The sequence below is a fragment of the Drosophila busckii genome, chromosome 3L (genome assembly GCF_011750605.1).
Source record: "Drosophila busckii strain San Diego stock center, stock number 13000-0081.31 chromosome 3L, ASM1175060v1, whole genome shotgun sequence".
Classification (NCBI taxonomy): Eukaryota; Metazoa; Arthropoda; class Insecta; order Diptera; family Drosophilidae; genus Drosophila; species Drosophila busckii.
The window spans coordinates 16,148,811-16,171,869 of NC_046606.1; the positions used below are offsets into that span (position 1 = coordinate 16,148,811).

General features: G+C 40.3%; 4 protein-coding genes across 6 annotated transcripts in view; 2 read left to right on the top strand and 2 right to left on the bottom strand.

Annotated features, from left to right (window-relative positions):
- Positions 1 to 8,942, top strand: part of LOC108599533 (synaptotagmin-5) — a 34,776-nt gene extending 25,834 nt beyond the window's left edge. The window contains exons 1-7 of one of the 2 annotated variants that reach the window (XM_017986416.2): positions 4,607 to 4,897; positions 4,973 to 5,194; positions 5,256 to 5,742; positions 5,804 to 6,084; positions 6,142 to 6,291; positions 7,052 to 7,192; positions 7,325 to 8,942. In XM_017986416.2, the coding sequence (XP_017841905.1) occupies positions 4,607 to 4,897; positions 4,973 to 5,194; positions 5,256 to 5,742; positions 5,804 to 6,084; positions 6,142 to 6,291; positions 7,052 to 7,192; positions 7,325 to 7,474 (1,722 nt within the window). In that variant the 3' untranslated portion in view covers positions 7,475 to 8,942. Of the gene's footprint in view, positions 1 to 4,606; positions 4,898 to 4,972; positions 5,195 to 5,255; positions 5,743 to 5,803; positions 6,085 to 6,141; positions 6,292 to 7,051; positions 7,193 to 7,324 lie in introns of those variants that run through there. The other variant, XM_017986417.2, reaches the window with a different exon arrangement.
- LOC108599535 lies at positions 921 to 1,445 on the bottom strand. Its single transcript, XM_017986419.2, has 2 exons — positions 1,200 to 1,445; positions 921 to 1,137 (listed from the first exon to the last, which is right to left on the bottom strand). The coding sequence occupies exons 1-2, from the start codon at positions 1,384 to 1,386 to the stop codon at positions 1,049 to 1,051; spliced, it is 276 nt and encodes a 91-aa protein (XP_017841908.2). The 5' UTR covers positions 1,387 to 1,445; the 3' UTR covers positions 921 to 1,048.
- A 5,981-nt stretch (positions 8,943 to 14,923) lies between the features above and the next one.
- On the top strand, positions 14,924 to 19,724 carry LOC108600629. 2 transcript variants are annotated; one of them, XM_017988316.2, is made up of 2 exons: positions 14,924 to 15,010; positions 17,420 to 19,724. In XM_017988316.2, exon 2 carries the CDS (start codon positions 17,428 to 17,430, stop codon positions 19,498 to 19,500), a length of 2,073 nt encoding a protein of 690 aa, XP_017843805.1. In that variant the 5' UTR covers positions 14,924 to 15,010; positions 17,420 to 17,427; the 3' UTR covers positions 19,501 to 19,724. The 2 variants fall into 2 exon arrangements, with proteins under 2 accessions (XP_017843805.1, XP_017843804.1); XM_017988315.2 differs by lacking the exon at positions 14,924 to 15,010 and adding an exon at positions 16,297 to 16,659.
- LOC108600628 (liprin-beta-2) lies at positions 19,717 to 22,737 on the bottom strand. The gene is made up of 3 exons (XM_017988314.2): positions 22,281 to 22,737; positions 21,221 to 22,212; positions 19,717 to 21,160 (listed from the first exon to the last, which is right to left on the bottom strand). Exons 1-3 carry the CDS (start codon positions 22,488 to 22,490, stop codon positions 20,260 to 20,262), a joined length of 2,103 nt encoding a protein of 700 aa, XP_017843803.1. The 5' UTR covers positions 22,491 to 22,737; the 3' UTR covers positions 19,717 to 20,259.
- Positions 22,738 to 23,059: the final 322 nt, after the last annotated feature.

Genomic DNA, 23,059 nt, shown 5'->3' on the forward strand with positions numbered 1-23,059 from the left:
TGCAAGCTGCACAACATTCCAGCAAACAGCACAACTGCAACTGTATCTATAGCTGTGGGTGTGTGTGTGTGTGTGTAGCTGAGTCTTCCTGTGTGTTTAGTTGAGCGTATAATGAGCTTCTGTTTTGCATTCCAATTTCCGGCCTGGCTGGGCAGGCATACATCGCATTGTTGCTTGTCGATTGTCGAAAATGGTCGGTTGCCGTTTTTTGACAGCCCACTGTACTGTGTTTGCGCCGCAATTATTTAAATGAGATTACCACTGGACTTAGGCAACGGAAATGCCCGTGCCGTATTATCCGTATGGCCTTTGCTCTTTTACTTTGGCTTAAATCTACTCAAATTACGGCTTAGATTGGATTGTGTGTCAAACTAATTGTTGGCCTGCAATTGACAATGGCAATGTGTCTGCATCTGTATCTGTATTTGTATTTGTTATAATTGCTCGACACTAAGGCGCATTTGCATCTCTCATAAATCCCCGCTCAGCCGAGTTATTGGCGTCAACAGCATCGATGTGTGTCTAAAGCTTGTCAAGCTATCACAAGCAGACCAAGCCACACCCCAGGTATGCGCTTACCTATGTAACGGTGCTTAAAATGAGATACGGATACATTGCCAATGCTATTTGCATTTGCATTTCCATTTGTGGTCATGCCACGCTCAAGGACGAGCACTTTAGCCATAGCAACTACTACTGATGGACAGCAGTTAAAGAATGTAAATGTCAGCAGCAGCAGCAGCAGCAACAACTACGCTGCTAATAGGATTAAAATTTACACACACACACACACACACGTACAGACAGACAGACGGTCAGACAGGAGTGTCCTCACAGGACCTAGTCGGCACATAATAACGACCAACAGATGCTGAGCAAAGCAGCTTTGACATTTGTCAAGTTTAGAACAGGAAATGAATGGGAATGTTTTAGTTGTCCTAGTTGTTGTTGCTGTTGCCTAGCTAAGGCTTGTTGTTTTATTTAGTTTGTTGTAAGTTGTGTCGATTACAATGCTATCAGGTCGCTTGCATCTTTCAGAACGCTTTCACTAGCCCTGTCTGCAGGGTCCGCCCTTGCAAGGATCCTTGCACTTTCCGCTTTTCTGCTGCTTCTTCGGACATTTGTGCGGCTGCTTCTCTAAAGTTTTAAATTCAAATAAAAACACAATACTCAATACACAATGTTGTTTTGTTAGCTACTTTTGCCACAGTCTCCTGAAAATTGATCCTGTCCGCAATTTCTTTTGCAAGTGCCATCGCTTTTATTCTTGCTCATGCCGCGTTGTTGCGAGAACTGCGACGTAAGGCGGGAGCAGTTTTCCAAATTAAACGTAACAGACTCACGTAACGCGACACACGCCATGCGATTGAAACAACGTAAACTCATATTTTTATTTTTCTGAAAAAAAACAAGCGACCTGATAAATTTTTATAAATTTTGATACTTAACGAACAAAAACTTCAAATCAAATGAGTATTTCAGTTGACATCCAGACAGGCCTTCTGTTCATTTTAGTTTATGTTTAATATAAAGGTAAAGATAAGTTTACTTATATATTATATTATGAAAATAATTTGTTGTTCTAAAATATACACATAAAAATTAATGTATGTATGATTTTTCCACATTAATTTACGACTTCTGTGTTGGATTTTTTCCTATTAAAATTGTGTTATCCTTACAAAGGAATCACAAATTTTCGCCTTAAAGTGTTCTCAATAAAAAAAAGGTTTATTTTAAATTTAGTTAGTTATCTTGAAAATGAATTGTTTAGAAGAAATTCATTCCCTTCATTTTTATAATAAAATCTTTAATGGTTACGCTTCCTGAATATTCATATAGTTCATTATACTTTAGCTTCGTGACAGTAAGCAATAATTTCCTTGAAGCTATGTAATTTCCTGTAATCCCATATTTCCAGTAGCGCCAGCAAGTACAGCAGCATACAAAAAAAAAAAAAAAAACCGCTGAAGTGACATTTTGAGCCCCATCTGGAGCTGAAGCCACAGCCAAAGCTTCGGATTGTGGGTGCTGGCAACAAGTTTTATAAGCGTTTAGTCGTAATGACTTTGCCAAACTAATTATTTACAGTTGAGAGCTGAACTTTGTGCATTGTTTGCTGCGTGGCGAGAGTAATGCAAGCAATTTCAGCTAAAAGCTTGTGGCCACACACATATAGACAGATAGTAGGTGTCTGTATCTGTGTGTGTGCGTGTGTGTGTGTATGTGGGTGGGGTGGGGTGGTGTTCTGGGGTTCATTTGAAAGTTTAGCAGCAAGTGCAAAGCGCAGTTTGTTGTTTCAGCATTCGAATTTCCGGTCAAAGTTTTTCTATTAAATTCTTGTTTCAAACAAACAAAGGTAATGCTCTGGCTTATCCAAGCTGCTGCAGCGCTGCCACGAACAGTCATGAATATGGCAAGCTTAAACGAATGTTAGATTTGAAGTGTATAACAATGAATAAACCATTAATCAAAGCCTAACAAATTAACAAAGTGGAAAATTTCAATTTGATATTGTCGTGCTGTACTCGTAACTACAACAGCCAGCTACCCTCTTGGGCTAAGTACCCTCTTACCCGCGACCCTCGGGGCTCTCTCTGTCTTTCTCTCTGGGGGTTGACATTTATATGGCAATGATAGCTGCAAAATGGTAAACTATTAAAAACGCCTTTTGTATGCTAAGCGCGAACTGAGGGTGTGGCCGCTATTTTGGGTCGCATTTGCCAAAAGCGGAAAAAAAAACACACACACAACAATCTTTTTGCCGCAATTTCGCAGCGATTTTCACTCATTTTTAGATGCAGCATATGCTAGCGCCTTGCATGTGTAGTTAGTATGTGTGTGTGTGTGTATCTGTGAGTGTCGAAATGTGGGCTGGCCTGTTGTCGCTTTGATTGCTGTTAGGTGTCAATTAGCAACGGTGCGGTTGGCTGCATTTGAATGAAGCCCGCGTTGGTTTTGCCACATCGCCAAGCGGGGGGTGTGCTGCATGCCACGCAGATTATCAGCATCCACCCCACCTGCATGCGTGTTGTTTGAATTCACAAAAAATATAATAAAATTAATATAATTAGCTGATAAATTTATAATTACACATGTGCCACCAATTAAATCAAACTCTGGCATATAGATTTTTATATTAAGCAACTAATACATATTTCACTCAATTCAACTTGCTAAGAAACTATATATATTATATATGTGTCGAAATAATGACTAACATTTAAATTTTGGCATATATATAATTGAAATAATTTTTATGAATGCAATTCACAAAACTCGCAAGCAAAGTATAGATTATATTATTTGATATACTATTCGATTTTACTTTATAAATTTTTATATTGAATTTGGTAATTTGCGCCTAAAAAACCAATCAGGATATGCAGGATATTGTTAAGTAAAATAATTAGGCATTGGAGTCTAATAAAATTGCAAAGAATAGTTAAGATGCAGCATATTGTTTTGATATAATCGATTTCCAAACTTAACACTTTTGTAAGTCGTATAGTTGCTTGAGGACATGATCATTGTAAGGACGAATAAAAACTTGTTGTCTGTGTACAATTTGTTGATAACGCAATAAAACACACCCTACATACATGGAAACAATTATACATACATATGTACATACGGTCAGCATATGAATCTTTTGAAATCAAAAATGAAAACAGAAAAAGTTGAATGGATTTTTATGTTGCCGAACTAATTTGAGGGTTGCTCCTTGCCGATTGCCATCTCACTCGCACTTATTGGCAGGCAGCGTATTATTCTTGAAGTTCGTTTGTTCTGCGTTTTGTTGTCATTTGTTACACGTGCTTAAGTACATTTAATTTATTTAATAGTTGAAAATACATTTATTGTTTACAATCTCATCCCTCAATTGAAATGCCCATCCCCGCTGCACACATATATACATGGACATGTACATATGTATGTATGTATGTGTGACTGGGTGTGACTGCAAATGAATTTTCATTTAGCTTTTGCCACGCTACGCGTAACGGGTTTTCTTTCTCTCTCTCTCGCTGTCTTTCTCTCTTGGGAGTTTGCTTTGTGCCTTAGCTTCGCATCAATCTTTGAAGGCAAGCACAACAATTGACACCTACAAAGTTAGAAAAAAAAACAAGAACTTTTGCTCTCCTACTACGACAAATGTGATGAGTGCTGTGAGTGTGTGTGTGTGTGTGAGTGTAAGTGTGAGTGTGTGGTTTTCTAGGTTAACTGCGTATTCAGCAGTACATAATTAATACCATTTCAAGGCAGCCAACGAACCTCTAACCGCACGCGTGCTCATCTAACATATGGCCGCCCAACATGGTGACATACTTACACACACACACACACACACACACACATAATCACACTCTCAAACACACACACATGCGCTTACATAAAGTGCGCCTGTGTTGGTTTAAGCGGATTACCAAATGGACGCAGAGTTTTGTTTTGTCCTTCGGGCAGAGGCTAATCAAATGCATAGACCACGCAACAGTTTCGTAGCAGCCAGCTTTGAATACGAGTCTAACTCGCTCTCTCTTTCACACAATTAGCCAGTGCGCACTGAGCCTTCGTTAAATAATAAGTGTTAAGCAAGCGGTTAAGTATGAGCGGTCTGGGTCCGGCCGCCTGTTGGCTGGCACATAAGCGCATCGAGTCTTGGTCGCGCATGGCCAAGGAGCGTGTGGGTGCAGTGCGTCGCGTTACGCTCGATCGCAATTCGGCCGATGAGGGCAGTTGCAGCGGCAATGGCTGCGATGGTATCGATGGTGCTGCCACATCGAAAACTCCGCCGCCACAGCAACTGACGCCGCCGCCGTCGGCGTCCTCGGTTACGTCCACAACGAGCGGCATAGGCAGCACTAGCGACAGCTGCGACTTGACCACGGACTCTGAGGTGCCACCAAATGCAACGAGCTCTAACTCCGTGTGCGTCAAGCTAATGCAGCTTTCATTAATCTTTTTCTTGCAGGAGGTGAACATAGCGCGTGAGGCGCAGCCCATACAGCCGGCTGCACAGCATCATGGTCTGCCCCATCATCCGCTCTCGGCGGATGCGCTTCGCGGTCCCTCCGAAGTCTTTCACAGCCCATTGCACTTGCATCATCAGAGCCGTTCCTTCCCACCGCGTCTGCAGCGCACACCCTCGATCTCCAGCCAGAGCAGCGTCGACAGCGCACCGTCCAGACAATCGGTAATTGCCTCAGACTTTTGCTCTATGTATAAACTCAGCTTACATTTGCTTGCCTTTGTAGGCTCATCGCGGCTCCTCGCCACAAATACGCACCTTCGGACCCGACGGACGCAGCTCCTTGCCCAGCGAGCCCGCTTTTCCCCATCACCTGGCCCGTTCGCCTAGTCCCATGCGCACCATTTCCCTGGACGCTCGCTGCGGCAGTCCGGCCTCCACAGACGTCAGCGATCTACGCACCTCGAGTCCTTCGCAGAGCAGCTTGGCATCGCTCGCTGGCGCTGGCGTGGGAGCAGCTGGTGGCAAGGCTGTCATTGTAAGCGGCGGACGCTGTTTGTCGCCGTTGCTTATTCCACCTCGTCCACAGCCCGGCATTGACCCCAGCGTGGGTCCTGCCTCACCGCTGGGCGCACTGCAGCCAGATCTCTATCGCATGCCCGATGGACCCGTCTATCTGACAGCGCCGGGCACCAGTCATGCTGTGGGCCGTCTGCATTTACGTGTCAAGTACGATTATCATCTGTTCGATCTAACTGTACATCTAATTGAGGGTAAGCTCCCGAGCTGTTTATACTATAGAATAATTTTTTAAACTTGCGCTATTTTTCTCAGCACACAATCTGAGCACAATTGAGGAGGGCGGCTTTCGGGATCCCTATGTGCGCCTCATGCTGCATCCGGAGGTGGACAATCGCAAGCGTCAGACGCACATACATCGCGGCGAATCGAATCCCTACTTTGATCAGCACTTTAAGTTTCCTGTCTCACGCGATCAGCTCCAGGGCAAGGAGCTCATACTGCAAGTGCTGGACTATGATCGCTACTCACACAACGACATTATAGGAGAAGTTCGTATTTCCGTAGACGGACTGGATCTGTCCAAGTCGGTGGAGGTAAGTATTTATTACTACAATTAGTTGCAAATATAATAAATTGAAATTTTTTGTAAGATTTGGGGCGACTTGTTGCGCACCAAGAAGCCAAAAGAGGACCGCCCAGAGCTTTTGTGCTCGCTCAACTATTTGCCACAGGCAGAACGACTCACCATTGTCATTATGAAAGCTAGAAATTTGGATACTGCACAGGAGCCTTATGTGAAGGTAAGCCTGGCTTAATATAATGTAGATGGTAGGAGTGTTAAAGTGATTCAAAAGATTGGGAAAAATATGCCACAATTTGAAAACGATTAATGCTGTTGAAGTAAACTTATATACATCTAGATTATATTTTATTTTCAAGATACAAACATTCATAATAGTGTTTTTCAATTAAAATATCTGCGTGGTCAGGATCCAATTCAGCGCGGAGCAACCGTTCATAGTTACTCCTTAATTTATTGTTTTATCAATTATATTTATTTCATAATTAGAATTATAAGATAGCTTATAAGCTACAATACTAAATGTCTTTAAGTTTATTCCAACTTTTCAACCAAATCAGCTGCCAACTGAAATATTTATTTATATATAAATATTTAGGTTTGAGAAAATATGTTTAAACAAATATTTGTATATCTAATGACTAGTCATAATGTATTTTATATTTAAAATTTTCAAAATCTATGACTAAAAATAATTCTAAATAAGCACACGGACTTTCCACAAGTCTTTTAATCCTTTTTTTCAATCTGATTATGTTTACTTACATTTATTAGCATTTGGTGGTTACCCTTACCTGACTATGCTCTTGGTGTTAGATACTATTTCACTCTTTTTTAATTAAAAAAGTATATAATGAAATTAGCTACAAACTAAATTTAGATATTATGCTGACATTGTTTCTATTTGGGGCAACTTTGCGAACAGCTTTGACCTTTCAATGTTTTTGTTCAAATATTGCATGTGCATTTCTAATTCGCAGATTTATCTCATACAAAATGGCAAGCGCATCAAGAAGAAAAAGACCAGCATAACCAAATCGGATGATCCAACCAATCCCGTGTGGAACGAGGCATTCACATTTAATTTGCAATCGAATTATTTGCATAATGCGGCCATTGAGGTGAGCAACAAAATTGCAGTTTATTCAAACCAAATTGTCAATTAATTGTGGCTGTTGCGCTTTAATCGAATATTTCCTCCCTTACTCCCACACGTCCACACACCACCACCCACACGCTTGTGCAACATGCAGATCTATGTCGTTGGCGCCGGCAGCAGCGAGGCAACGGAAATTGGCTGCTGTGGCCTGGGACCACAGGAGAATGGAACTGGGTGCCAGCACTGGCATGATATGATTAACAATGCACGCAAGCCCACGGCCATGTGGCACTACATACGTTAAAAGCAAACTCTGCTCATCGGGGAGCACGCAACTAACTATATTCGCAAAATATATGCTTAACTACGTATAACTAAACATACATACATATGGTATATAGGCAACTCTCCCTCTCTTTCTCTCTCTCTCTCTCTCTCTCTATGTACATAAATACATTAAAATGTATACAAGAAATTATGTAGAGCACACGCACTAAGTCTAAATGCTACAAGCTAAATGTTAAACTGAAAATTTAGCTGTGCGTCATTTAGCGCCTAGTATATTATATAATACAAATAACTGTACAACTAGCTACTAATCTAAGTATATATAAACACAATCCACGTACATTTTTGTCGCCTTATTTGTTAAACTCTTCGTTTACCTTCTCAAGCTCAAGCTCAAGCAAAAGTTCCTAGACAGCACAGATTGCTTTTAAAAACGAGCATTCATACAAATTGCATTCAAGTAATTACCCACTTATGTGTGTATGCGTGTGTTGTTCTTATTTTAGGAATGTCGTTAGTCCCTTGAGACGCACAGTCCTTGCATAACTGTCAAGCAAGTTGTTGACATTTCAGTTGCCCTTTGACGTGGCGTATTCAAGTGTGCATTTCTTAAATAATTATGAATATAAAACATTTCAACAGCGTGTTTCCTAAGGTGAATGGGTCGTCAATCATATAGCGCAGCAGCACCCAACCCCAAACCAGGACTTGCCATGCCGCCGCCCCTTTCGAGTTTTTTGCCAAGAGCGACCACAGCCAGAACGTCTTTGTATTGGCGACAGTTGACAAATTGGTACCGCTGTAGTTGTCCTTTTCAAATGCGTCAGCATAAGTGCTGACTGACAGTCTATAACAATATGAAAAGAAAAAGAAATATGTTTAAAATCTATGCAGAAATAAAATGTATAGTCAACGCTGTCAAGCGTCTTAAATATGTCTTAAATATATCTATGTATATGTGTATATGAATGTTAACGATTTACGCCTAGGCTAAATACATCAAATACTTTTCTGTTGATCTTAATGAATGTTAATATTCTATTTTTGATGTTTAATGCATATACATAACTTAGGACTTAGCTAGTTCTCTTCAGTGGCAAACTAAAACTGTTAGCTAACTGTAACTGCTTTACTTGGTAACTACTATAAATGTAAGTAACGTACTATTAGCAACGTGTACACTTAAAACTATAAATTTATTTATAGCATTTATTCTATACTTTATCTTATCAACTGGAAACATTAAAAGCTCATTTTACTTAAGATTGTTTCAAACCAAAATAACTAAATGCTGAAATACCTCCGATTTACCTAAAAAAAAAACTGTAATTGTATAATATGACTTAACTATCTAGCGCTTTTACCGATAATAATAAATATTAATGTGAAGTTGCATTTGTGTATTGAGAAGAGAGCAGCAACCTATGCATTTCAAACTAATACATACATACTACATACTATATAAACAAATAACTAACTATATTTACATACATTACCTGTTCACATCATGATGTGTATATAATATTATATGTGAAAAATATTTAAATTATTCAATGAATAAAATAACACAAAACAAAAGCAAAAACAAGAAGAATGTCCAATTGCAATCTTTTCCAGTTTGGTTCGAATCTTTGCTAAACAGCTACGGTTGCCAACTAGTATAAATACACTGGTAAGAAATCATAACTTGTAGTCTACAACCAATTGGAATATAACGTACATCAGCAACTAAAGGTTTCTCTTATACATCATAAACCTACGGTTGTTTATTTTGTACATAAGCCAACCAAAGGTTGCTTATATTGTACATCAGCCAACCAAATGTTGTTTCTTTTGCACATCAGCTAACCAAAGGGTTTGGTTTATTTAGTACATCACAACCAAAGGTTGTTTATTTTGTGCATCACAACCAAATGTTGTTTATTTTGTTCATCAGCAACCAAAGGTTGTTTTTTGTACTAACCAAAAGTTGTTTCTTTTGTACATCAAGCAACCAAAGGTTGTTTATTTTACATCAGCAACCAAATGTTGTTTAATTTGTACATCAGCAACCAAAGGTTGTTCTTTTGTACATCAGCAACCAAAGGTTGTTCTTTTGAGCATCAGCACCAACGAGTATTTTGTAACTCAGCACAAAAATGTTGTTTATTTTTGTCCCATCAGCAACCAAATTGTTGTTTATTGTTCATCAAAAACCAAATGTTGTTTATTTTACATCAGCAACCAAATGTTGTTTAATTTGTACATCAGCAACCAAATGTTGTTCCTTTTGTACATCAGCAACCAATAGTTGCTTGTTTTACACATCAGCAACCAAAGGTTGTTTGTTTGTACATCAGCAACCAAAGTTTTTTTTTTTGTACATCAGCAACCAAATGTTGGTTTATTTTTGTACATTTTTTATCCAAAGGTTGTTTATTTGTACATCAGCACCACATGTTGTTATTTTTGTACCTCAGCAAACCAATGTTGTTTAATGTACATCCGCCACCAAATGTTGTTTAATTTGTACATCAGCAACCAAAGGTTGTTTCTTTTGTACATCACAACCAAAAGTTGTTCTTTTGTACATCAACAACCAAAGGTTGTTAGTTTGTACATCAGCAACCAAATGTTGTTATTTTGATCAATAACGAACTGTGTTGTTTATTTTGTTCATCAAAAACCAAATGTTGTTTATTTGTACATCAGCAACCAAATGTTGTTTATTTTGTACATCAGCAACCAAATGTTGTTTATTTTGTACATCAGCAACCAAATGTTGTTTATTTTGTTCATCAGCAACCAAAGGTTGTTTCTTTTGTAATTTGTACATCAAGCAACCAAAGGTTGTTTCTTTTGTACATCAGGAACCAAAGGTTTGTTTCTTTTGTACATCAAGCAACCAAAGGTTGTTTATTTTGTACATCAGCAACCAAAGGTTGTTTATTTTGTGCATCCAACAACCAAAGGTTGTTTATTTGTACATCAGCAACCAAAGAATGTTGTTTCTTTTGCACATCAGCAACCAAACGGTTGTTTATTTTAGTACATCAGCAACCAAAGGTTGTTTATTTTGTGCATCAGCAACCAAATTGTTGTTTATTTTGTTGCTGTTACTAACTCTTAATTTGTTACAAATTGTACATCACCAACCAAAGGTTGTTTATTTTGAGATCAGCAACCAAAGGTCTGTTTCTTTTGTACTATCCGCCAACCAACATGGTTGTTTAATTTTGCTACACATCAGCAACCAAAAGGTTTGTTTCTTTTGTACATCAGGCACCCAAATGTTTTGTTTTGTTTGTACCTAACAACAAAAGGTTGTTTATTTGTACATCAGGAACCAAAGTTTGTCTTGTTTGTACATCAACAACCAAAGGTTGTTTATTTTGTCACTACAACCAAAGGTTTGTTTATTTTTGTGCATCAAGCAACCAAAGGTTGTTTATTTGTACATCAGCAACCAAATGTTGTTTCTTTTGCAATCCAGCAACCAAAGGTTGTTTATTTGTACATCAGCAACCAAAGGTTGTTAATTCGCCTTATTAAGATTATTTATGTTTGTTTTGTACATCAACAACCAAAGGTTGTTTATTTTTGTACATCAGCAACGAAAGGTGTTTATTTAGTAGCATGGCACCAAACGTTTGTTTATTTTGTACATGCAACATACCAAGAGCGTTGTTTATTTGTACATTCGGCAACCAAATGTTGTTTTATGTTTGTGCTATCAGCAAACCAAGGTTGTTTATTTGTACATCAGCCAAGCAAAGGTTGTTTATTTTGTTCATCAGCAACCAAAGGATGTTTGTTTGTACATCAACAACCAAAGGTTGTTTATTTTGTACATCAGCAACGAAAGGTTGTTTATTTAGTACATCGGCAACCAAACGTTGTTTATTTTGTACATCAACAACCAAAGGTTGTTTATTTGTACATCAGCAACCAAATGTTGTTTATTTTGTGCATCAGCAACCAAAGGTTGTTTATTTTGTACATCAGCAAGCAAAGGTTGTTTATTTTGTTCATCAGCAACCAAAGGATGTTTGTTTGTACATCAACAACCAAAGGTTGTTTATTTTGTACATCAGCAACGAAAGGTTGTTTATTTAGTACATCGGCAACCAAACGTTGTTTATTTTGTACATCAACAACAAAGGGTTGTTTATTTGTAACATCAGCAACCAAATGTTGTTTATTTGTACATCAGCAACCAAAGGTTGTTTATTTGTACATCAAGCAAGCAAAGGTTGTTCAGTTTTGTTCATCAGCAACCAAAGGATGTTTGTTTGTACATCAACAACCCAAAGGTTGTTTATTTTGTACATCAGCAACGAAAGGTTGTTTATTTAGTAACATCGGCAACCACACGTTGTTTTTTTGTACACTGCAACAACCAAGGTTGTTTATTTGTACCATCAGCAACAAAATGTTGTTATTTTGTGCATCAGCAACCAAAGGTTGTTTCTTTGTTAGCATCAGCAACCAAATGTTGTTTAATTTGTACATCAGCAACCAAGTGTTGTTTTCTTTTGTGTAGATCGCAACGGCTGCGCTGCTCCCATGTACATCAGCCACCAAAGGTTGTTTATTTTGTACATCAGCAACCAAATGTTGTTTAAGTTAGCATCAGCAACCAAATGTTGTTTAATTTTGTACATCAATAACCAAATGTTGTTTATTTGTACATCAGCAACAACCAAATGTTGTTTATTTTGTACATCAGCAACCATAATGTTGTTTATTTTGTTCATCAAAAAACAAATGTTGTTTATTTGTACATCAGCAACCAATTGTTGTTTATTTTGTACATCAGCACAATGTTGTTTATTTTGTAACATCAACAGACCAAAATGTTGTTTATTTTGTTCATCAAAAACCAAATGTTGTTTATTTGTACATCAGCGAACCTAAATGTTGTTTAATTGTACATCAGGCAACCAAAGGTGTAGTGTTCATTTTGTACATTGCAGCAACCAGAAATGTGTTTGATTTGTACATCAGGCAAACCAATGTTTGTTTATCTTTGTAGCATCCCGCAACCAAATGTTGTTTATTTTGTTCATCAAAAAACAAATGTTGTTTTTTGTACATTAGCAACCAAAGGTTGTTTATTTTTGTACATCAGCACAAACTGTTGTTAATTTTGTTCATCAAAAACCGAATGTTGGTTTATTGTAGCATCAGCACCAAATTGTTTTATTTTTGTACATCAGCAACCAAATGTTTGTTTAATGTAACCTTGTAATCGCCACAGATTCTGATGTCGCCATTAGACCAAATGTTGTTATTTTGTCATCAAAAACCAAATGTTTGTTTATTTGTACATCCGCAACCAAAGGTTTTTATTTTGTACATCAGCAACGCAAATGTTGTTTATTTTGTACATCAACAACCAATGTTGTTTATTTTGTTCATCAACAACCAAATGTTGTTTATTTTGTACAATCAACAACCAGAATGTTGTTTTTTTGTTCATCAAAAACCAAATGTTGTTTATTTGTACATCAGCAACCAAATTTGTTTATTTGTGTCATCAGGCAACCAAGAGTTGTTTATTGTAATACAGCAACCCAATGTTTTTCTTTTGCAACATTCAGCAACCAAAGGTTTGTTTATTTTGTACATCAGCAACCCAATGTTGTTTATTTTGTACATCAACAACCAAATGTTGTTTATTTGTACATCAGAAAAACCAAATGTTGTTTATTTGTACATCAGCAACCAAATGTGTTTAATTTGTACATGCACAACAATGTTGTTTATTTTGTCACATCAACCAACCAAATGTTGTTTATTTTGTTCATCAAAAACCAAATGTTGTTTATTTGTACATCAACAACCAAAGGTTGTTTTATTTTGTACATCAGCAACGCCAAATGTTGTTTATTTTGTACATCACAACCAAATGTTGTTTATTTTGTTCATCAAAAACCAAATGTTATTATTTGTACATCAACAACCACAATGTTGTTTTATTTTGTTCATCAAAACAACCTGTTTGTTTATTTGTACCATCAGCAACCAAATGTTGTTTATTTTGTGCATCAGCAACCAAAGGTGTTTTTTGTACATCAAGCAACCAAATGTTGTTTCTTTTGCACATCAGCAACCAAAGTTTTATTTTGTACATCAGCAAGCAAAGGTTGTTTATTTTGTCATTCAGCTACAAAGATGTTTGTTTGTAAGCATCAACAACCAAGGTTGTTTTATTTTTACATCAGCAAGAAAGGTTGTTTTATTTTATGTACATGGCAACCAAACGTTGTTTATTTTGTACATCCGCAACCAAATGTTGTTTATTTGTACAATCAGCAACCAAATGTTTGTTTTCCCCCCCCTTTTGGTTACAAATCAGCAACCAACAGGTTGTTTCTTTTGTACATCAGCAACCAAAGGTCGTTTATTTTGTACATCAGCAGCCAAAGGCTGTTTATTTAGTACATCAGCAACAAAAGGTTGTTTATTTTGTACATCAGCAACCAACAGGTGTTTGTTTGTACATAACAACCAAAGGTTTTTCTTTTGTACATCAGCAACCAAAGTTTGTTTATATTGTACATCAGAAACCAAATGTTGTTCGTTTGTACATCAGGAATCAAAGGCATCTAGCTGTAGTTTAAAAAATGCGTAAAATTTGAGACCTATTAAATATCAACAAGATTATTGCTATGGCAAAAAACAATGCAGCCAACTTTATTTTGTTACAAATATAGTTACATCAGAAACAAGAGGTTGTTACATCAGCAACAAAAGGTCTTTTTAGCTTAGCCCTACGCAATCTAGCATATATTAAATTCCAATGCCATAGGTTTGCAGCCAAATAAGTCCCATCAAGAGTATAAGTTTAATAACGCTACGCTTAAAGCTATATTAAGAAATATTGATAAGCAATTACATGAAGAATGTGAACGCAAACGTCTTAAAAGTATTGAAAAGGCTGTAAGTTAAAGGAAATTTAAAATGAATTATATAAATATATTAAATTGTAAATGATTAAAATATTCTATTATAAAGTACTTCACGCAATTTAAAAATAAATGAAATTAATATGTATACAATTAATTAATTAATAAAGGAATAACCAAATTAATTTGGCACTGTAACCGTTATAAAACTATTTAAACAAAATACGTATGCATATCAAGCTCGGCAACTCTGTTCGATCAGCTGTGCGCATGCGAATTTCTAATGTCCGTTAAAAATTGTTTTGCAAGCTCGCAGCGCAGTCGCAATGCCGCCGTGAATAATATTCGTAATATGTACATGCTCATAGTTTAACGTTGCGTTTAAAGTGCACTAAATAGTGAAACGAGCTTTTTGAAATTGTGTGCGTTGAATATAAAACATAATTAATTAGCTATTTGCGAACCTTTTTGCCAAATCAAGTGCAAAATGAATTTAGGGCCGCAACAATTTCGTTTTGTGTGACAAAAGCATGCGCCGCGTTCTTCATACTTCGCACTCTCCGCTCTCCTATTACTGAACGTGTTGCGGTCTGTGCTGTTCTTTGAACTAACGTAAGCGCGTAGGCGGCCAAAGTGGCAGTTATGGCCATAAATACAAATATGTACGTAACCGTAAGCAGGTATTGAATAAAATTGCTATTGAATGTCATTTATAAATAAGTATGTATGCTCAGAAACTGTGGCACAATACAAAATAGATGTGCAATATTCACTTTACGGCTGGCCAAATACTACCAAGCCACTCAACCTACTGCCATACAGTTGGCCACTTCCAATGTCTGTACGGTGATGTAAGCCTCAGCTTCGTCTACCGTCTGACGTCTGTCTACCGTCAGATTCTATATGCTATGTAAATATTAGTAGATGAATTCGAGAAGTTGGTTCACCATTGCACATTTGTTTTTCTTAAACTTGCCCACCCACATACAAAAACATATCTCTACATATCTCACCTATGTAAGTGCAGCCAGCCAACAAACCTGCAATTATGAGTCACAAATAAGCGTTAAGTGCTGCTTAGCTCATTAGAATCTACACTTCTTGTTCGGCTCTAAGAAGAAATATATATTTATTTATTTACAAACGAATTAAAACGAAAGGTGTGCGTCTGTGTGTGCGTATTGGCTATCAATGTATTTTTGTTTTGAAACCAAACCACTGTGACCCATTTATTGAGTGTGCCCGAAATAAAACAACTTCAGCGCCTCATCTATTTACAGATAACTTTTCCTTTTGCGTTTGTAATAAGCCAAGAGATGCAACTTGCACACACGCCCACCCCACCTCGGGCAGGCGCAAGGCAATTTACCATCCAATTGGCCTAACCTGATGTCTTGGACATCGCGAGCTAGTACTTAAGTATGTATGTATATGTGCTATTTATAAACGCGCCACAACTGAACGATCACCTATGCGTAGCATCATTACAAAGAGAAACAAAGTTGCATAATGGCAAAGCATAAGCCATGAAATACCCTGTACAAAGAATTTTGCAGTAAATTAAGCGTTTAAGAATATTATTTGTCTACCAATACTTGGAGAGCATAAGAGGTTTAGATTTGAAATTTTCAAGTTTCCATATTTTGGCAGAGCAACAAAAAATGTTCATGAATGAAATATTTGTTTAAAATAAGAAATTCTTTTATACGTCTATTTCTATTTATTTCTTTGTTGCTCGGACGCTGGGCGCGTGTGAAGGGGGGTTTGGGGGCGCTGAGGCGCTTTATGGACGCAAAGCAGAGCGGCGGCAACAAGTTGAATATTTCTAAAATTGAATACACGAAATATCTTCGTGTTTGGCGTTAAATACAGATACACAAGACCACGACAACGCACCGAGAAGAGCGTCTGAAGAATTTAATTTGATTTTCATTTTGGTTTGCTCAACCTCAACCAACCGTCTATGCCACTAGCGCGATTTTCCCTCTGTGCCATTGTGTGTGGGGTGTACTGTGCGCTCTCCGCCGCCGTCTACGTTACGTCTGCGTCTCCGGCTGAGATCCATCTAAGGAGCATATTTTCAAGCAAACAGCAAATAAAAAAAATGCTTTTCGTGACTTTCCCGCAACTAGTTGAGTTTTGGATGTCAACACGATGTACACGCGCGAGATGGCGATGCTGCGATTCCGTTAGTTAGTTGGACGCGTGAACCGAACGTTAAGATCGTGGCAATATATGTAGACTGAATCGAACCCAATTGGACTGAATTTTAGGAGCCGTAGACTTAAAGCTAAATTAATTCTAAAAAAAGGTAATGGCAACTAAAAATTGGACTAAGTATTTCAAATTAAATAAATAAATAAACATTCGGGTTACACACACACACAGACACACACACTTATATATGGACGCAGTCACATGCTGCATGTGGCATGCGTTTAAGCCTTATATGGCCATATACTTTCGCTAAGGGAATCGAATTTCAAAGCACAAAAACAAATTTCAGTTTCAGAGCGCAATGCGTTCGCCGTTCTCTAATTTAGCTCTAGCGCAATTTTGTATACATGTATGTATGTGTGTGTGTGTGTGTGTGCGAGAGTGCGCCACTTGCCAGCTCATAGAGCATTTAAATAGAATTCCCGTGTGCGGACGGATACGGATGCGAGATCAGCTAACAGCCAACATTGCTGGTGACAGCAGGCGACGTCTGCCGGCGTGTTTAGCCTCAAACAATAACAAAAACAATAACAAGTGATCAATTGATGTATCTTAAGGGCTTAGCAGTAACTAAGCCAACAGTAGACACTCGCTAAGAAACACTTGTTAAGTGTTATCAATTACAAAAATGTGTGTGTTTTTTTTATGCAATTTATTTTTGTTTATTTTTTTATTAATTACTAATTTAGCTAAAATCCAAGATCAATTATAATTTATATAGTGCTTTAAGACTGATTCTAAATAAGCAATAAATAAATAATTAATATATATTTAATCTCAAGAAACAGTTTTGCAGTATGTTGATTTATTTTTAAATATTTTAAATGAAATTAATATGCTTGTCCTTATTGCAGCTTGCAGCATGCAGGAAGAAGCGCACGCCTTTAATACCTGTGAGCCCAACAACAACAGCAACAGCAACCACCACCCGCACCTGCTGCCCTGCATCAAGTTGGAGCACGACTCGGAGCGCTGGCAGCCCGCAGCAGCGATTGTAAATCTGCACAGCAATAAGCTGCTGCTGCAGAGCTCCGAAGATCCGCTCATCTCACATGGCGCGCACAATGTGGCGCATGATGAGGACACCGATCATCCCTTCAAGACGTTGCTAGCGCGCAAGTGCGAACAACAACGCGCCAGCCACAATGGCACCTGCAGCAGCCTGACCAAACAGCAGCTCAAAGCGAATCTAATGAACGCACGAAAAATGCCCAAACCCACAACAATCCAGCCGGAGCCAAACAGCCGGACGCGCGCAAGCAAGCCGAAGAAGCGTGCGGGACAGAACGGGGCCGTCAAGTTGCGCTTTCATCATCAGGCGCTGCCGGCAGAGTACGCAGCGCATTATGAGGCCACGCAGGCGCGGCAGGCGTCAAAGCCAGCATCTGCAGCAGGTGCAGCTGCAAAGGCCACGCCCACGCCGCCAGCTGCGAACCAATCGCATGAGAATGTGCGCAGTTGGCTCCGCACCATTGCCGAGCTGCAGCGCAGCGCAGAGCGGCAGCAACAGGCTCAGGGCGCAGTCAAGCCAGCAGCAACTAACCTTGCCACAACTGTTGCAACTACAGAGCCCAGCAGCAGTAACAGCCGCAGCAGCAGCTCCAAGCGTGCTGCAATCAAATATGAGGACTTGCCTTACATGGGTGAGATAACCTTGAACAATTATAAGCCGCGACGTGGACGCAAGCCCAAGAAAGCGGACATTTGCCATCTGATCTACAAGAACTATGGCACCATTATACCTGCGGCAGCCACAACAGCCTTGCCACAGCTGCCCACCACTGTCGGCAAGTCACAGGGACAGGCAGTGCGGCCCGCACAGCTGGCGGAGGAGCCGCTGAATCTTTGTCTGCGTGATCAGTCTAGCGATCGTTATTCCATCTCCAGCGGCGACAGCGACAAGCCTTCAACCAGCGCCACCACTACGCCCACAACAGATCGTGTCACGCCGCTGTCGCTGGACTTGCCACAGGAGCAACAGCCGCGCGTGGCGGCCAAGCTGCTGCTGCAACCCGTGGGCTTGTACTATCAGCAGCTCATGGGTGTGCCCGTCCAGACGATTGAAAAAGACAACCAACTGTCGCTTAAGATTCCCATACCCAGTGGCTTCTTTGCCAACAGCCCAACGACTAAGCCGTTGGAGCAGCCATTAGCCAGCGAACCATTGACTCCCAAGCGCAAGCGCTCTGCTATTTTTATACCGCCGCCGCAGGCTGATCACTCCTCGAGTCCATCCACTGAGGTGAGCATTTGCAAGTTCAAGTTCACGGGCGGCGCCAGGCCCACGTTGCAGGAGAAGAAGATGCTCTCGGTGGATGCAGAGGGCAATTATCGCTACTACAATGGCACCGGCGATCGCGCCATGCGTGGCTATGAGTTCATCTCACGGGAGCAGCAGCAGCAGCAACACCAGCAGGCTAATCAGCAGGATAAGCTCTACGTTGATATACCACCACCATCGACGGATCTCAGCCTGGAGCTGTTGCATATACCAGCCGAGTCGCCCACCACATCGCTGCTCATGTCCAGCAGTCTGGCCCCAGTAGCGCCTCAAAGTCCTGCCAGTTACACCAACTCCCAAAGTCCCTTGACCTTGACCCACAACGAGGAGTACCAGCAACGTCTGGAGCAGAGCTCAAGTCCCAGGCCGGTCAGCAAGCGACGAGCTTCCCGGCGCTCCAAGCAGCGCGAGAAGCTAGAAAAGACATTCAAGGAGAAGGGTTTCCTCATACAAACGCAACAGTTGCAGTCGGCAGAGGGGGCCACCTACTGCAAGTTCAGACAACTGAAGAAATTCACACGTTATCTGTTTCGCAACTGGAAGGATCATATACCCGAAAGCGATCTGTCCAAGCCCAATGAGCCGCGCATAGAGCAACTGCTGGCGGGACAAATGACATTGGGGGGCGTGGAGGAAACCAACAAGGCCATCTAGCATAGGGCGTAGTAAATATTTGAACAACGCAAGCACTGCCAAAGATTGTTAGATTTAAGCTCAATATCAATATCTATATAGTTTATATGGTTATGTATATGTATATGTGTATGCTGATGCCGTCCAAGCGTGCCATGGTCCTTGAGCACCGCCACGCTTCTAGTCCTTGAGCACATGTAGCATTGTTATTGTTAACAAATAAACTAAATGTTTAACTAAAATCAGCTGGTTGATACAAAATCGTTTTATTAAGTATACGTACAGTGGGTTGGGTCAGTAAAAATATGAACCTCGAAAAAAACAATAATAATATGGTATAAATGTGTGCGTAATGCCAGTTGGGCTTGTTCACCAGGCCAGATTTGTATATGCATGCAATACTTTAGTGTTGGAAGACTTGCTCGCTTGTATAAATGTCCAAAAATTTTCATATAAATGTAAGTAATGTTATAATTGCTAGCAGAGCTGTAAATTAATTTACTTAAAATTGAGCAAACTTTGTCTAAACTTCATGAGTAACTTTAAAAGTGTTTTGTTTTGATTCATTTACAGCTCTCAACGCTTGGTCCTTATGTTAAAAACAAATTGCTTTACAATTTCAAGTGTAAATTTAAATTCTTGCTAATACAGTTTAGACACTGTTAGTCTATATATGTTTGGTGATTGCTTCCAAGGGGCAGTTAATCCAATTAGGGTCTTGGCGCTTAAAACTACATTAACAATACAATGCATAGTTATAATTACTTGTATTCTATCTGCTCAGTTTGAGCTTAGCGAGCCATCGTGCTCGATTGTGGTGTCGCCAGCAGCGGTTAGCACCGGTGCCATGGCATTCATTGGGCACACAAAATCCTGCCAGTCCACCTCGGACTGACCCTTGGTGCTCTTGCGGCGCTTAAGCGTAAACTGCGAACGCTTGGCTGGCTTGAGTTTGGCAGTTATTGTCAATGGCTGATAGCCGGGCGCATCTTCGGCGTCGCGTTTTGCATGTATAATGATGCGACCCACTAGCTCCTTGAAGTGCATGGCCAAGTGACGGCGCAGCAGCGATTTGCTCGGCGGTATAGACAGCAAATCGGCCAGCAGATCCGCATTAAACCGCGGCTCGTACATCATGAGTGCGCCATGAACGCCAGCGCCACGTAAGTTGGGCGCATATTCAGACAGATCAATGGTCTTGAGCCACTCCATGACGCGATGCGCTGTCCAGAGCTCTACGTTTTCCTTGCCGGTGCCCGGAGCTTCCTCGGCAGTATCGGTAAGCTTGGTGGAACGCCGTATTAGACCCTCAGCATTCCAGTTCATGCCACGCATGCATAGAATGCCACAGCGCAAGGAAGCTATGTGCAGACAGGAGCTGACGTGCAAATGTGATAGATCCTCCAGCGTCAGGCGATGCAGCATGCGTCCATCTACCTTGGCCTGCAGAAAGTGGTCCTTATACTGCGGCAAGCCAATGTCATCTAGCCAGCGCAGCACCCAGCCCACATCCAAGTTGGCAGCCTTAAGTGTCAGCAAATCAAACTCCTTGCCGGTGAGGTCATCAATGGCCAACAGAATTTTCTTGCGATGCAACGACAATTTTAAATGCAATTCACGTTCGATGTCAACTGGCGAAGCTTTGAAGAAACAGATGGCAGGATCAGCTTTAAGCCATTTTCTAAAATAGAAATGTTATTAAATTCAAATATTTTACATTTTATATTGCATCTTTACTCACCTGCAGTTTTCCTGATAACAGCCCAGTCCCATTTGTGCCAACCAGTTGCACACTTCCTGTGCATTCCAGCTGCTATAGTGCTTGTCTGCCTCATTGAACATGGGCGTCTGAGCGCTCCATTCGATGCGTCCGCCAGCTGTAGCACGTGCACCACCACGTCGAAACTCTTCAGGATCTGCCTGCTCCAGCGCAGTTAGTTCGCAGGTGCTGCTGTTGCTGCGTCGCAGCTTGCCTAGAATATTGCGCAAGCCGCGCACAGAACGTTCGCGCAGTTTTGGCGAATATGTTGATGTCGTTTGGGATATGAAACTGGAGTACATTGAGTTGCCATCATCATGGGCAGCTGCACCGTCGCTTAGCACACTGTCGTCGATTAAGATTTGTTCATTGGAGGCAAAGGCCACGTTGCGTTGCTTGCCACTGCTGTTGGCATTCACATCCAGCGTACGATTGTTATTGTTGTTCGTCTGTAAACGCGACGTTTGCTTACCGCCATGTGAACGCGGCAGACTATGAAACTGCGGCTTGATCTGATGACGCAGAGCAGAGGGTGGCGTCTTGGGTGCTAGCGTGCCATCTGGCAGTCGACTCTTCTGCTGTAGATTGCCCATGCTGCCATAGGGTGCGGCTGCATTTACTTCATTTTCACACTCCAGTGCTGTGCGATGTAACTTCAGTTCACTTAAGGCACTCATCAGCTCTAATTTCTGTGTTTCCAGCGCCGAGCGTGATATCATTTGACGCTGCAGTTGCTCCTCTTTGTTGCAGAGCTGCTGCGATTTTTCCGTCAGCAGTCCCTCTAGCTCTATTATTCTATCCGCTTGCTCGGACACACGCTCGGCGAGCATTTGATATTGCAACGCCAAACCCTCCTTGTCGCGCTGCAGGCGACGCATACGCTCATCGGAATCCTGTCGCGGTATGTGTGTCTCTAGCCAATCGCTAATTATAGCCGCCGTCACGGGATCTGGGGCTGGTGCGGACAAACCAACCTAAAATAGGCATATCAGCATATTTAGTTTATGCTTATGTCAATATAGAGCGTAAGTCGCTGACTCACCTGTTGCAGCGCCAACGCCAGTGTTTTGGCTGTTGATAGCACATTGGTGGCGGAAATCAAATTACGCTCACAGAAACTGGTTAGCGAAGCGGCCGTTGTTGCTCCTGACTGTAGCTGTGGTGAATTTGATATAATCCCATCCATTTGCTGTAACGCTGCTTCGAGCATTTTGCTCGCTTCTGTTGCAGACTCTGCTGCCGTAGCTGTCATAATTTCTGGGGCACTGACAAAGCTTTTACAGTTATTCGCATCCGGTGACCGATCGTTGTGAACGTGAAATTTGTTTTAATGTTGGCTTTTGCTAGATCATTATTCGTTACATAAGCTCAGTTATTTCACTCTTCATATTTTACATTGAACACGCCTATATTACATGCATTCCTCTATATTATTTTACTATACAAAACAGATGGCCCTTTTGTGTGTAAAAAATACTTCGCCAGCGACAGCCCTACCACTGAACGTGGAGGTTGCCGATAGATATCGATATACTTAGCAGAATTTGTTGAATGTTAAGCCTACACTATGAAACAAATTAATGACTGCTGAAAATTGTTTGTTTTGAGTAAAATTTGTATTAGTCAATTTCTATTACTACTTAAAATTAATACACACAATCATTTATTTAAGGATTACAAAAGCCAAAATATTCGTTTTGCGAAAATCACATGGCATCTCAATTGCAACAATTTGTAGCACAGTGTTCTCAACAACACTACTTTGAAATCGAGCATGCGGCGTTTTGTTTTCTGTTGCTCGGTAACAAAAACACTTTGAAT